The sequence below is a fragment of the Amblyomma maculatum genome, chromosome 2 (assembly GCF_055883805.1).
Source record: "Amblyomma maculatum isolate TAMU_Amacu chromosome 2, ASM5588380v1, whole genome shotgun sequence".
Taxonomy (NCBI): domain Eukaryota; kingdom Metazoa; phylum Arthropoda; class Arachnida; order Ixodida; family Ixodidae; genus Amblyomma; species Amblyomma maculatum.
The window spans coordinates 31,802,666-31,817,547 of NC_139345.1; the positions used below are offsets into that span (position 1 = coordinate 31,802,666).

The following is a 14,882-nucleotide window of genomic DNA, read 5'->3' on the forward strand; positions in this document are numbered from 1 at the left end:
CACAAGATACCAATAAGAAATATTTCCAGCCGTTAAAATATAGTTGAGGTTCCCCGTTGCATTTTAATAAAATGAACAGTTAAGTCACTGGCATAGCTCATTTGCCAGTTACGTTTGTTAGTAAAATACTGTCAAAGTACTTGTATTAAAAGGCTTTGTTTCTAACATTGTTGCGCTAAGCTACAAAAGTATGCGAAGCGAACTTCTATTTACTACCTCACACTTGTCCATGGGTTTACGCATAAACCGGGTAAAGCAAAACATTCACTGCCGGCTTGCTGTAATTTCAGTTGTATGCGTTCCCGATTTTGCTGGTAAGCGTTTGTCGCCCACTACGTAAGGACCCCGCCAGGATCCACGGCGCTCAGTGTTTGGCTAGCACGTGACAATAGCAGTTAATTACAAAATACTCAAAGGAATTATGCACAAATATACGTGCGCCTCTTTGATATATCTTGTCCAGATGGTAAAGAATTAATGTTGCACAGGGGCTGAGCATCCGGTCTTGCGATTCTTACAAGAATGTACAGGCGTACACTTCAGTGTTCTTCTGTTCGGAAATGCTAAAGCATTGCGAGTTTCATGTCTAGCTCCGTTGTGAACTCGTTTTGCGTTTTATTGCTTTTCCGGCGTCTACAGCTTTATTACTAGACATGTTTCTTGCATGTAGCTATGCCGTAATCAACTCGTTGACAACTTCTAGTCTAGGCATCAGTTAACCACGTCATCGTCATCAGTTAACCACGTCATCGCTATAATTAACTATCGCTATCTTATCAGTAACTATTTGTCTAATCTGATGGCGTGTTGTAATTACCGTTCATGTTGACCTAAATTTTCATTTAGTTACGTTATCAGTATTATCTATCGTATCTCGTCATTATCATGGCTCTAGTAATCTATGGGTTGCATTGCTATGAGTTGTGATTGATGGTATACTGGTTATCATTGCTGTCATTTGTTATCGTCCTTCTTATCGTCATTATCTCCCGTGCACATCTCGTGGTCACACACCGAAGACACACCGTTCAAATTAGACAAGAAATCTTTCTGCGTTAACAATAGTAATTTCATCACGCCTGGCATCGCAGTATTTTATCATGCCGCAAGTGTGAACGGACCCTCGGGCATTCTCCCTTCAATTACCCAGCAACTTGAAACGCGACCATTCTAGCCACTGTACCATTACATGGCGGCGGCTTTGCCGTTTGATCGGCGTTACTGCAGAAAAGCACGCTTTACAGGGCAGAGGACATGTAAAACGTTTGTTAAGCAAGCCTGTAAAGCAATCTTCATCACCAGGTTAGTCCTTATGCTAAAAAGCACGCTTTACATGGCACTCTGGTGTAGGATAGAATAGTGAGATTATCTTTTTGCGATGATGAGAAGGAAAAAAAGAACTTAATCCTCATTGATTACGAAAAAGCATTTGACTCAGTAGGAACTTCGGCAGTCGTGCAAGCATTACGAAATCAGGGTTTCAGATGAGCCGTATCTGAAAGTACTGGAATACATCTGTTGTGGCAGCACAGCAATCATAGTTCTGCATAAAAAGTAGTAAAATTCCCATAAGGAAAGATGTTAGGCAAGGAGGCACGACCTCCCCAGGACTATCCACAGCTTGCTTACAGGAAGTATTCGGAGGTTTGGAATGGAAGCTGTTAGGGATAAAGGTTGATGGAGAATACATCAGTAATCTGCGATTCGCTGGTGACATTGTCTTGCTAAGTAACACAGGGGATGACTTGAAAAGAATGATTGATGCCCTAGACAGGAAAAGCAGAAAGGTAGGCTTGTAAATCAATATGTAGAAGACTAAGGTAATGTTCAACGGCCTCGGGAAGGAACAGCAGTTTACGTTAGGCAGCGAAGCATTGGAAGTTATATGCTTAGGACAGGTAGTTAACGCGGATCCGGACAATGAAAGGGAATAACAAGAAAAATAAGGTTTGAAATGAGTGCAATTGGCAAGTACTCGCAAGTTATGACTAGCAGCTTACTGGTATTTCTCAAGAAGAAATTGTATAACAGTTGCATCTTAGCGGTACTCACCTATGGGGCTGAAACATGGAGGCTAATGAAAACGGTTCTACGTAAGATGACGACAACGCAGAGTACTATGGAAAGGAAAATAGTAGCTGTAACTTTGAGAGAAAGGAAGCGTGCAGAACGGGTGAGAGAAATAACTCAAGGTAATGATATTCTAGTGGAAATCGAGAAGAAGAAATTGGCAAAGGCAGGGCATGTAGTGCGAAAACAATGTAATCAATGGTCGCTAAGAGTAAAAAAATTGGATTCCAATAGAAGGAAAGCGCAGCAGGGGCGGCAGAAAGTTAAGTGGGCGGATGAGTCAACTGAATGCAGCTAGCACATTAACGGGTTAATTGGTGTAATAGAAGAGGCTTTCACCCTGCAGTGGGTATAGTCCGGCTGATAAATATGAGAATCCTCAGCAGTCTTCCTGACGGCGCCACAGTTGTCTTCAGTTCAGAGGGACTGAAATCACTCTTCTGTAAATTTAATAGCGCACAAACCACTGAGCTGTACACCTCAATGCGTAGATATAAAAGCAACCTCTAAAGTCTGAGCTTTCGGTTTTGTTTTTCGCTATTTATGACACGCATGGTGGGAATATGGCGTTAAATCATTTGATTCTATGGTGAAACTATATAACTTGCGTACGTTTCTTGAGTTGGCCCAACGTTTTTTACTCTCACCGGGGACGAGGTATATTTGATCTCTCAGTAGTTTCTTATGGTTGTCCACTTTCATTGCTTTCAGTATCTTTCTGCGAGTAAAATTAGCCAACTGGCGGGCAGTTACAGTCACGCAAAGAAGCTCCCATTGTTTGGGCATAGACGCATCAGAGTTGACAGCCGTTTCATCGCCGCGGTTGCCCTGCTTAACCTCTCCAGCATGTGTCGATGTGTGAGCTGTTTATTTTTATTTTTTTTTCTTGAACCAGGTCCTTTTTTTTCCCGCAACTTCTTTGATGAGTGCTGCCCAACAATGCAGTGTATTTGCTTGTGACGTCTTTTTTTTTTTTTTGTAATTTTCTGTCGTCGTGCCGTTTGTTGCTTCTAATCATTTCTAACAGTTCAGTAGCTCAGTTTTATTAATCAAACGTTTTGGATTCTTCCTATCAGCGTTTTCTCCGCTTTACTTAGTGCCTGCGGTGGCTTTTGTGATTTGGCTTTTTTTTTTCGCTGTTGCACAAGACTTCGGTAACGAAACTGCAACTGCACTCTGTGCTGTTCGCGCGCGTGTGTGTGTGTGTGTGTGTGTGTGTGTGTGTGTGTGTGTGTGTGTGTGTGTGTGTGTGTGTGTGTGTGTGTGTGTGTGTGTGTGTGTGTGTGTGTGTGTGTGTGTGTGTGTGTGTGTGTGTGTGTGTGTGTGTGTGTGTGTGTGTGTGTGTGTGTGTGTGCGCGTGCGCGCGTGCGCGCGCAAAGCGATGGTGATATTTTTATGCCATCCCACACAGCGTCTAGAAACATAGAGAGGGAAAAAATGCGGCGAGACTTTTTCAACTTCCTGTTCAGCTTTTTAGCGGCGGCATCCTCTCGTGCCCTTTCCCACCACATTTGTTTCGATCGGCGCTCTCATCCTCCAGAGTGAGGAACGTCCCTGATTGGCTGGCTAGCATTCCGCCCTCGTTGCTTAGCGACAGCCAACCACGTTCGCCCGCTTCCTTTGTGTATTCTTTAGACATCTGATTGTGGTTGCGTTGCTGAGCTCTGCTCCTTATCTCTCTCCTTCTGCGTCCTCTCCCCCAGTTCTCGCTGTTCCTTTTTCTTTCATTGTATTTACTTTTGATCTTGTCACGAGAATATTTATTTCTTGACGACCGCTTCTCCACCGGGTATTCTTGGCGACGCTAACATTCTTACGGCTTGTTAGCGTTGTTTTTTTTCTTTCCCTGCTCGTAGTTTTTTTTTTTTTTTTTTTTTCATCAGTGCTTGTCGTTTTCATGCAGCTTTTTCAGCCTTCCAAGCAGGCAAAAGACAGGACCAGATGGAACGTAAAAACTTGGGTGCTTGCCAACCGAGACTCCCGTTTCGTAGTATATATATGCGGGTATATGTGTGCGTGTCTACGTGTGTGTGTGTGTGTGTGTGCATTATATCCTTTAGTCTTTTGCTTAGTTGAGCGCGTCTTTTTGTTTATTTCATGTTTTGTTTCTAGTCAGAGAGCGTCATCTTTCTTTTACTCTCCGGCATGTCTGCGTTGTGAATACGTACTACTTCACAGCAGCGTCGGGAGGCGACGGGTTTTGTGGGCACTGTGTAGACGGCCATGCATATATGCAGCGAGCAAACTCACCCCCGGCTCGCCTGACAGATCTGTGGTCTTCGGTGTCAAGCCACTTATATATATATATATATATATATATATATATATATATATATATATATATATATATATATATATATATATATATATATATATATATACGTGTGTGTGTTGTGTGTGCGTGTGCGTGTGTGTGACGAGAGAGGGAGAGAGAGAGGTATAGGCATGCGAAAGCGGTGAACGTACAAACTGTGAATGTGTCCACTGGCTTGAACTCACAAACCCTAGTTTCGTTTTCTACTCCAAACTTTGCCGACTCCGAGGACGCGGCATAGAGAGGACGATCCGCGGCACGCTGGCTCAAATATGCAAGTGGTACTGTGGCGAGAATGAAGCGCCCAGCTTATATTAAGTAGTGTTGGTCTCGAAATGTGTGCAGTGCAAAAAAAAAAAAAAAGAAGAAGAAGAAAAGGAAAAGTTCATGGTTTAGGGTGCCTGCGGCGAAAGGAAGGAGTAGATCAGTGTATCCTGGGTTAGCGGAATACTGAACGAGACTTGAGTGATTTGGGTTAGGACGACGGAAACATGCTGGGAGGCAGGGCATGGATCGCACATTAAACCAGACCGTACGTGTGAGTGAATTGTCGCCAGCATTTATTGGTTTGGTCAAGGGATTTCCAAGCATTTATATTCATTACTTTGACAACAGTGATAATTAATATGGTCTAAACAAACGGACTCCCCCACCCCCACCCCCTGTTTCCCATTTGCATTTCAACTTTGAATCTAGTGAAATAGGAGTAAAACCACGCTGATTTGAACGAGAGGCTAAATGTGTCGTACGTCAAAAAGCGTCTTAACCTGGATTGTGAGGGATTTACTTCCTTGCTTCTTTGTGCGACGTTACTCCCTTGTTCCACAATATGCAAAAGTAACAAAAACAGGTACATATGTATTATGGTTTCTTTTTTTTTTCTTTACCCAACTTGTCTGATGGAACGGCCTAGATTTCCTGCTTATGTTAGGGCTTGTGTCGTGCATGGCGCACGCTCTTTGCATTTCGACGAGGATTTTTTTGACTGCAGACACGCCTTCGCCGTTTTCGTTCTATGTATTTTTTTTTATTATTTCTTCGCTAATCTCTTCTGCATACAGCGGCCATGGGACCTTCGCGGTTTGGTGACCGGCCAGGCGGAAATTCTGGTGTTTCCTTTGTTTCTTTCTTTCCTACTTTTTATTCCGCTCTTTTGCCTCTATTCACGCACGCCGCTGCTTGAGCGGCCTCCTTATTTTACCTCGCCCTCCTGCCACGCTGCCTTCCGGTTTGGTTTCAGCTATCCCACTTCCGGTTCATCCCGATACTTCCGATGGCAGCCCGCGTCATCTTTCCTTCCTTCCTTCCGCCCTTCGTTCATCTCCCGTCTCCCCCACTGAACCCGCTGGCTTTGTTTTTTCTTATTCCGTGTTTTTTTTTTTTTCTACGCTAATTATTTGCACCGTGACTTCTTTGGTGTTTTGATTCCGCCATATTTTTGTTACTAAAAGCTTTGCGCGACTGGAACCATTGCAAGCTTGTTCTTTCTGTGTTCCATTTCGCGTATATGTGTGCTGACGGTCGGCCGGAACGTCTGTCCTGCCCTACGTTTCTTCTTGACCAGCAGAATTACTTCCTTTTTTTGTAGCTTTATGAATAACGGATGGCTTTTATATCACATTTGCCTGCGCCATGTTGCAAGTGGTGCATGTTCATCAGTTTTTAATTTAGAAGATTTCTGTTTTAGATTCATGAAAAGGCAGCTGCTTGTGAAGCTCAAGAGTTCAGCAAAAAAACGTAGCGTTAAAACAGGACTAGAGAGGCGAGGACAGGACAGAGCTCTGTCCCATAGTCTCTCTAAACCTGTTTTAACGCTACGTTTTTTGTTGAACCTTGTCTGACCAACTATGCATGCTTGTTTCGCTCCCATAACTCAACCATTCTCTGCCTGGTATGTGTAAACGGGGCATAAAATTGGTGGAAGCGTGTCTCCATCATGTCTTTTGGAGGTCTAAAATTGAATTGTAAATTTCAGTCAGCTTTTAAGATTAAGTGCGAGAACGAATAAGAAAGGCGGCGGGTTACACTCCGGCCTCTTTCACCGTTTTGCACATGAAAGACGCCAGTAAGTGGTAAAGTTAGTGCGTCCATAAGCACCGACTAGTGGCCAGCGCTCCGTATGTCGTAACTCCTTCAACTGCTAGCTATTCTGACCAGCTGCATATTATTCTGCTCAAAGCGAACCCCGTAGTTGCCCGCTGTCTACGCTTATTAAGTTGAAGCTATAAGGGTGCACTTGAGCGCGTGACACGGACCGCTGCTTTTGACCTGGTTGTGTACGGGAGTTCATCACTGTTGGATCACATGGGCTCTTCTCTGTTCTGTAGTGGGCAATTTTCGAGGACGGGTACATCTTCCTCCTCCTGCTCACTTTCACTTTTCCTCTTCCTAATCGGGAGTCAATGGACGCAAGCTGCTTTATCACTCATTCTCCCGAAAATGGAAATTGTTACTCCTCTTCTCGCCGTGCGCTTAGTGTGTGCCAGTTGGCCCGTCACACCGGGCTTCGCACTTCGGGTGAGCTAGCGCTGCGAGGGCAGGCAGCTTAAGGCAGTCGAGCGTAAGCGCAGAGTCGAGGGATGGGGCTGCGCGAGCTCGCCCTCTCATCGCAGATGCTCTTGAAGGAGGCTGGAGCAGGGTTGTGCTTTTGGGAGGGAAGAAAAGAGCAGCTACTTTTGGGTGCCCTGGATGGCAGCCGTGCCCGGACGAAAGGGAGATGAAGGCGCACCCGGAATCCAGCACATCCAACCCCTCAAGCTCTCCTCTTCGGGACGAGTGGGTTCGGTTTGCACCGGGCTACGTAACCGCCTTTTGAGAGCCCGTTGTTTAAAAGGCGGCATGAGGTGTAAAGGTGGCGGCAGGCCTCAGCGCGATGGGGTAGGAGGAGCGGGGGTCCGGTCGGGGAAGAAGATGGGGAAAAAACGTCGCTAATGGGCTGCGCTGAGAGCTTGGGTGTGTGTGTGTCCTCTCGAAAGTGACGTCACCGCTCTGAGTGCTTGCCGGTGCGTGGAGAGGAGTGCCTTAAGGGGACTTGCGTCGACGCCACGGTTCCGCTTCAGGGTTGAGCTGTCGTGTTTCCCCTGTCTTCACTTCTTTTATTTTATTGCTCTTTGCCCGCAGCGACGCGCCTATTGCGGACTCTTGCTTTTTGCTGCGGTGGTCCTCCCAGACTTTTCTTGCGGCGCCGCAAGCGTCTCCCTGCTCTAGCCGCTTTTTGCTATAACTGTGTCGCTTTTACCGGTTCTAATTTTTACAGTTCCCTGATCTCTTGCTCAGCTCCTTCCTGAAATCGTGCTCACGTACAACATGCTCATCTAGTCATATAGTCTGTCCTTGCTTGCTGCCTTTTTCTTTTACCCCCCCCCCTCCCCCCCCCCCCTCCCTTCTTTGGGTGTAAATCCTCGTCGCTGACTTCGTCTTGCTTCTCCTGGGCTTCCAGAAATGGGTCTTGTAGAATAATATCCGCTGTTTGTTCGTGGGCCGGCGGCCGACGCCATATACATGTAGTGTCTGCGTATAGCACTCGTGTAATTTTGTCTGTCGCCGGAGCTGCTTTGCGAATTCTCGCTTTTTTGGGGACGGTGTTTACGATAGAGCTTCTGTTGAGGGTGTTTTCTGGAAACCGGGCGCGTTCAACCTTCTTAACACTGCGTTTCACTGGTGGAGCGAAGCCTTTTCGCCTAATAGATTGTCCGCAGTTGCAATTTCTCCTACATGCGTGCGGCAGGGCGTATTGCCGTTCCCCGAAAACTGCAGCAACGGAAGTGCCGGGTGCGTCACTCAAAAATAAAACACAACCTTACGTTTCGTTCGAGCCTGAAGCCCAGTACGGAAACTGAAATGCAATATTAATAAAATAGTTTTATGGATTAAAATTACTTACTGTAAAGAGCGTAATACATCGGTGGCGTCCGTCGCGTCATCTTTTGCGACGTTTAATAAGTTTACTTGAAAAATCGCCGCTGGTAAATCCGTAAGAAAGACTTTAAAGCATGTTAAAAGGCGATTGTTGCTAAGAGCTGTCTCTGAACGCAACCTAAAGGTAACATACACTCACTGAAGACAGGAATTGATTACGGTGAAGGTTATTGAATAGTGTAACCGTTGTCATACCTTCACATCCTGGCGGCGTTCATGGCTGGTTTTGCTGCTAAGAACAAAAAACATGGCCTTATGCAACCTAAAGGAGAACATACTCCAGGAAATATGGTCGTAATTTATTTTAATGTTGTGAATTTAAAAGGCTAAAAGATTGTACCTACAGGAATCGAACACGTTTTACTATCAGGTACGTGGTGTTAATTCATTGCGCCACAGAAGCGACGGGTAGTGCTGCTTTTAAGTGCGCTCTTATTCGTTTTGATTCGACGCACTAAAGATGGCGCGACGGGCGCAACTGGCATGATCAGAGGATTACTGCAAGCAATTTTAATCCAGCAAACTATTTTATTCTTATGCATTTTAGTTTAGGCACTGCAATGTAACAACATATAGCTTTATTGACTTCCTTTTTGTTGTGTTTTATATCGTTTTTTTTTTATTATTATTATTATATGAGTTATTGGCAAACCTTAATATACTTTTATCGGTTAAATCGCTCGCTTATTCGCGCTGCAATTCGGCACACAGTAGCGTCAGTTCAGTTCAGTTCAGTCGTTCAGTCGTGTCCGACTCTTCGTGACCCTATGGACCATATCACGCCACGCTTTCCGGTCTCTCACTATCTTCCTAACATCACATAACTTCATCTGCAGCGCCTCGAGGATGCCTCGCGTTCGCTTCCTACCCCTTCTCCGGTGACCCTCAACCTTTCCCAACATGAAATCTTTCTCCAGCGACTCCTCTCTTCTCATCTTCTCATGACACAGTAGCATACAACCGTCTATTGTTTTTAATACCAATTTGGATGATGACCTTGCCTGATTCAATCGGAATTAATTCGAAATCCGCGTCGTTGCAGCATTGCATGGCGACCAATAGGAAGCCTTCTTTTTGGGTTACTGATGCTACAGACTACGCGGATTTTGAATTAATTCTGAGCCAATTAGGCAGATATACATTCAAACTGGTATTAAAAATGATAGATGGTCGTATGCTACTGTGTGCCGAATTTCAGTGCGAATAAGCGAGCGATGTAGTCGAGAGAAGCATGTTACGGTTCGCGTTTAACGTTGCACCATTCGGTACGCTTGTAGAGCTTAGAAGCAGATGGGAGTGTCTATTTACATGTCGTGTCAGTAAACCTCGCAGCAGAACTAACGACGAGTCATTAATGTTTTCGCATTAACATCACGTAATCTTATGCGACTGCTATCATTTTAGTGCGAAAGCACTACATCACGCGGTTTAACCTGCTCACTATTCCTTGCGCCACCTGCTCCTGCCACCTGCTAACTCTGCCTTCGCCTTGGAGATGAGAGGGTAAGATCTCGAGTTAGACCATGCTTGGTTGAAGCGCGGGGTTTCATATCTATGTCGCTGCTACCAACTTGGGCACCATAAATAACGGTCCTCATCACGATCATGCACCTGGCAGGTAACATCACCGGGCACTTATCTTTCCGTGGTTTCTGTGACGTCACCTTTACTTAAAATTACTTGTATTTGTGCTTGCTAACATTAGACATGTGTACGGCGTCAAGGGCGACGTCGGTGTCACGCGGTTCAGCCTGCTTCGACATAGCGACCCTGCTCGTCCGTCGTGGCAGTTTTTTTTGACGGCAAAGGTATACACTGCCCCAGGCAACGGGAACATCAGGAGGCGAGAACATGGCGACAAAGTCATCTATTTCTACCATCTACGATAGTAGGCTACTCCAAACTAGTGCTTCCGCACGTTATACTAGGTCTGGAAACGTTAAACCTCCGCGACATATTTTTTATTTTATTTTTCTGAACATGATGGCGTGAACGCCTGTCCCTTACAGACCTCAATAAGTGTTCACGCTGTACCGTTGTGTGCACTTGGTACAAGCTCGATCAAACGATGACGCTAGCTCTCTGCACCTGTTCGCAGCAATTCAAGCATCTGGTGTTTCAACATCAGTCGAAAGGATACGCCGCTGGGTCGCATGGTAGGAGGCCCTTGCGTGGCGACACTATTCTGGTAGGCGCCGTGTTATTCCGGAAGTCGCAACTAAAAGCTGCAACTGCGGAACGTGTGCACCAACAACAGAAGCAAATGTCCCAATCTTGCGCAGACGCACCGCTAGGTGCTCCCTGTCCCTTAGCGCGCAGGTCGTTCTCCCACGGATACCTCGGGCAACGCCACTGCAATAACATGGCGATCGAACGCGGATAATGGCGTCCGATCGCCTACGTAAAGGCGCAGTGCGGGGGATGACACATTTATTGTATACGTATTCACTCTTCCATTTATATTTCGCTTTGCACAAAACACATGATGGGCTGGACTTTCCTCGTGCACAGCAGTCAGCGCTCTTTTTTCCCAAATCTCCACACTACCGCGGCGGCTCATTGATTAGGGCACTGAACTACAGAGCAGCGATACCTGGGTTCGAAACCGGGCACGAAGGCTGCGTTTCGATGGATGCGAAACGCTAGGCAGCCTTCAACGTTCGCAGCCTTGTACTATGCTATGTCTGCGCATGTTAAATAACCTCAGGTCATTAACTTATCCGGATGCCTCCGGTACGGTGTTCCTCTTAGCCTCAGTCGCTTTGTTCTGTTATAAACTATAAATCAGATCAATCCAAACTATCTTCGTTCGCGTGATCTCTATATGGAAGCTGGGCCAATACGCAACCATACACTGCTCCGCATAAAATGTCTCCCATATGTATGCCGTACAGCTTGCACTGCATCCTTTGAGGTTGCTGTGTAAACTGGTCGGAGGTCGTGAATGGAACAATTATTGCGTTTTCGGGTTTTATGTTTTTGTTTTATGTTCACTACGATGCGCTTTGGAACTTAATTCGTTGTGAAGTCGTGTCGTTCACCAGTTATTGCTTATAGCGCTATAGCTAGAAAGCTTAAGTTTGTAACCCTTGTCCATGTAATACTAGAACCTGATATTTCAACGTGACCCAATTACTAATTGCGACATTTTTTTTTTTTTTTGCCGCTACTTGTTCGTATTGTGTTTGGCTCTTTCAGTACACATTTTCGTCCAGTGCGCGTTTGAGCCGTTCGCCTGTTTTGTGCGCACTTTGGCAAAATACATGCCTTTTTACGAATCGAACTGGCTCCTATACGCGTCAGGTGAGGAACCGTAGCAAAGAAGGCGCTTGTCGTGTCTGTTGGGCACTACCTTAATAGTTCCCAACTTAACCAGCAGTAGCAGCAGCGAGTACCGCTCTGCCATCGTTCTAACTTCGAATGAATTCACTTACACACGCGTGCAGGCTGGCCCCGGCCTCCATCCTCTCTCTCTCTCTTTCTCCTCCACATCCAAGCGTTCAGCTCCTCTCCCCGTAGCAAGAGTGCATTTAACGGGCTCTCCGTGGGAAGTCTGGGCGGGCTACTCACGCGGCGGGCGACTCTTGCGTGTTGCGCAGCCTTTGCCCCGGCGGCGTGGGTCGTCGCGTTTTCTGTGACGGATTGGAGGCGGCGGCGCGCTCCCCATTTTTTTCCATCCTCTCTCTCCGCCGCTTCGAGCGCGTTTGTATCTCGACGGGGGGCCGGCAGAGCAAGCTCGCGGCCTCCAGCCTCTGCAGCACGCGCTGCTACCCGCCGCCTAATGCACTTTGGCTTTCCGCCTCCGCACGCGTCCCTGCGGAGTTATGAATCTAATTAGGGCACGGGAGGGGGGCAAGAAACACGCGCGCATTCTGCAGCCGCTCCCTCCACTCCAGCTTAGCGCGGAGAAGAGGGGTGCACAGACAACAGCGGTGCCGCCGCTACTCTACCTCCGGTTTTTTAACGCCGCCTTTCATCCGGCCGCTGCCATTAGGCGCCGCTGGCCCGAGCTCTGGGCCCCGGTTTGGCGACGGGCACCCCCTCCCATCTACCCTGCACATAGGGTTGTCGTCGCAAGCTTTTTCCTGCGGCCGTGTCCTGCTCTTTCTCTCTTTCACTTTGCCACGCGTGTATGTGTCGGCCTCCCGCTTGTTCCTCGTGCTAGATCTTGTGGCCGGACGCGGCAAGCCCTGCGCCGGAGCGCTTTGCGTCTGGGCGCCGCGTGCCGCTGTGAGTTATCTGCCTCCACGTGGCCGCCGCGGCTGTTTTCCTCGCGTCACGCGGCCACGGTGGAAGGAGCGCGACTTTCCCCTCTTTTCTGCCTGTGTGTAAACTTTCGGGCTCGCGAGCAGATGGTCTGAGAGAGCCGCTTCTCTGCCTGGCGGTCCCTGCGCGCAAATTTGTTTGGAGCGCTACCCCGAGCTCGACATTTTGTGCACTTGGAGCGAGTTCTTTCGTGCACATTGTCCTAGTTCTTCCTCTTCTATATCCGCGTATTGAACGCAGTAGCCGGGCAGTTCTGTGGAAACTGACCATAAGTCAATGAATACACTTACCCAGGTTGTTTTTCACATTGACGATGCCACATCTGCCAGTCGTTGCCGCAGAGCGTGTGGCGCGTTCCCAATTTTTCTCATGCCACTGTCTGATCTTCTCAAAAAATGAAAAAGCTCTGTAATTCGCCTTCTTACTACTTGTGTCATTACTACTCGGCGTGTGCAGTATGTGTACAAGCAGTTTACTAGGAAGCGATTTTGAAAGGGAAGATGCCTCAATGGGACCATATACTGTCACAAAAACTACTCAAAAGCGGGCTTTGCAATGGTTTCGGGGAAATATTTGTTCCTAGCGCGTTGAAGGGTGTTGCCGTCCGTATTGTTGTTACTTTCGCGAAGGTTTTTATAAGCTTCTCGTGTTTGTTTTGTTTTTTTTTTCCTTGCGTTTCTTTGTGACTAATGTTTGTCATCGTTGTTTCTCCCTCGTTTTTATATTCCCAGGAGAGGGCGATGACTGGTTCTCCCTCGAGACTCGTTTTCCCAAGAGCAAGTGGACGGCAGCGAAGGCATTCTTTTCTGAACCTGATGCGTGGAATTCGTAATCGACTTTAGAGAAGTTAGCAATTTTTCTATTTTGTCAGCAGTTTCTCTGTCTACCTGGGACGTAGCATTCATGGTAGCTTACCTGTGTTCTCCTAACACGGAGGGATGCACGCACCGTAAATGCTTCTGCAAATTGTTTTCTCTGGCTGGAATGCCGGTTTGCTGGCCAAGCCAGAATTTTGAATCTTTTTTTTTTTTTTTTTTCTGGTGGTTTTGGGACGTATGAATTTAAGGTGGGGGTGAGACTTGAAAATGATTTTCCAAATTTTGCTTTACAGCAGTTTTATTAAAATCCCTGGCTATAATATTTACAGGGTGTATTAAAGATAAACGCAGCTTGCATTAGGGCTCAAAACTAGAGTGAAATTTTGTCTTTATTTCCGTACAACTCTCTCTGGCTCTACAGCCAAGAATATGCAGAAAAGGGAATGAAAGGGGCTGTGTTCCTGTTTCGAGGTTGTGGCCTACCTCAGCACTAACGCCCCCGTACTGTCTCTGCTACCTTAACCTTTTACACCACCACATCCCAAACCGAGCAACGAACCATTCCCCGTGGTACGACGACCAATGCCCGTTTCCTTCACTCTACGCAGAGCCTTGGCTGCAGAGCTAGAGAAGGCTGCCCGACAGTATAGTACTTTTCATTCATATTTTTCTTTATTGTTTTCTACTGATGTTTTTTTTTTTTTTTTTCGAAAATCTGTTACTGCAGGATGTTGAAAATTTGTTCGAACGCAGCTACCATTACTTTACAAAATTGATATCAAATTATGCTTTTTAAACGAAAACTATATTTATTATGTCTTTTTTGTTGTTGTTGAAGCAATAAAATGGCCACTCATGAATTTGTTTTTTTTTTTTTTACTCAGAAAAATACACGTAGACGTAGGTTTTGGTACTAGTTATGCAAATGACATCGATTAACATTTTTGAAAACTTTGCTTGATTATATGCCTTATATATTGTTTCCGAGGAATAGGTGCATAATCTCCAAATGTGTACATAAGCCTCCAGAAGTGTTGTATTGAAACGAAAAACACCAATAAAGTCTCTGAAAGTATTTTTGTTCATTGAAAATTTCCTGACTAGAGGTATCTTCTAATGTCAGCATTGACGTACACTTTATCTTTTTGCCTTCGGCCCTTTCCTTCATCCCCTCTTTAGCTTGAGATAGCTTTAAATCACTTTTTAGTGCCGGGCGTCTGTCCATAGGTGCTATGTGGATTCGCACAATGGTGCAGGGCCGACGGCCTTCAGCACTCTTACTCTTCGCACATAACTGTTTTTTTTTTTTTTTTTTCATTACGGCATGCAATAGCTTCATCGACAGCTGGCTTAACTGTTTTAAGCCTGGCAAATTTCTTACGGCTACTCGCCCAAATGGATTTCATGCCTTACCAACGTCCTGAATCCTACCAAGAAGGCATCTTGACAGCACTGCGGGTTCTTCTAAGTCGTGGCAAATGAGTTCGACTGCATAC

At 46.2% G+C, this 14,882-nt stretch overlaps 1 protein-coding gene across 3 annotated transcripts in view; it reads left to right on the top strand.

Annotated features, from left to right (window-relative positions):
• Window positions 1–14,461, top strand: part of ssp3 (SCAPER domain-containing protein short spindle 3) — a 116,713-nt gene extending 102,252 nt beyond the window's left edge. For all 3 annotated transcript variants that reach the window (XM_084593705.1, XM_084593707.1, XM_084593706.1), the window contains one exon: window positions 13,300–14,461. In XM_084593705.1, the coding sequence (XP_084449831.1) occupies window positions 13,300–13,400 (101 nt within the window). In that variant the 3' untranslated portion in view covers window positions 13,401–14,461. The remainder of the gene's footprint in view (window positions 1–13,299) is intronic.
• The last annotated feature ends 421 nt before the right edge of the window (window positions 14,462–14,882 follow it).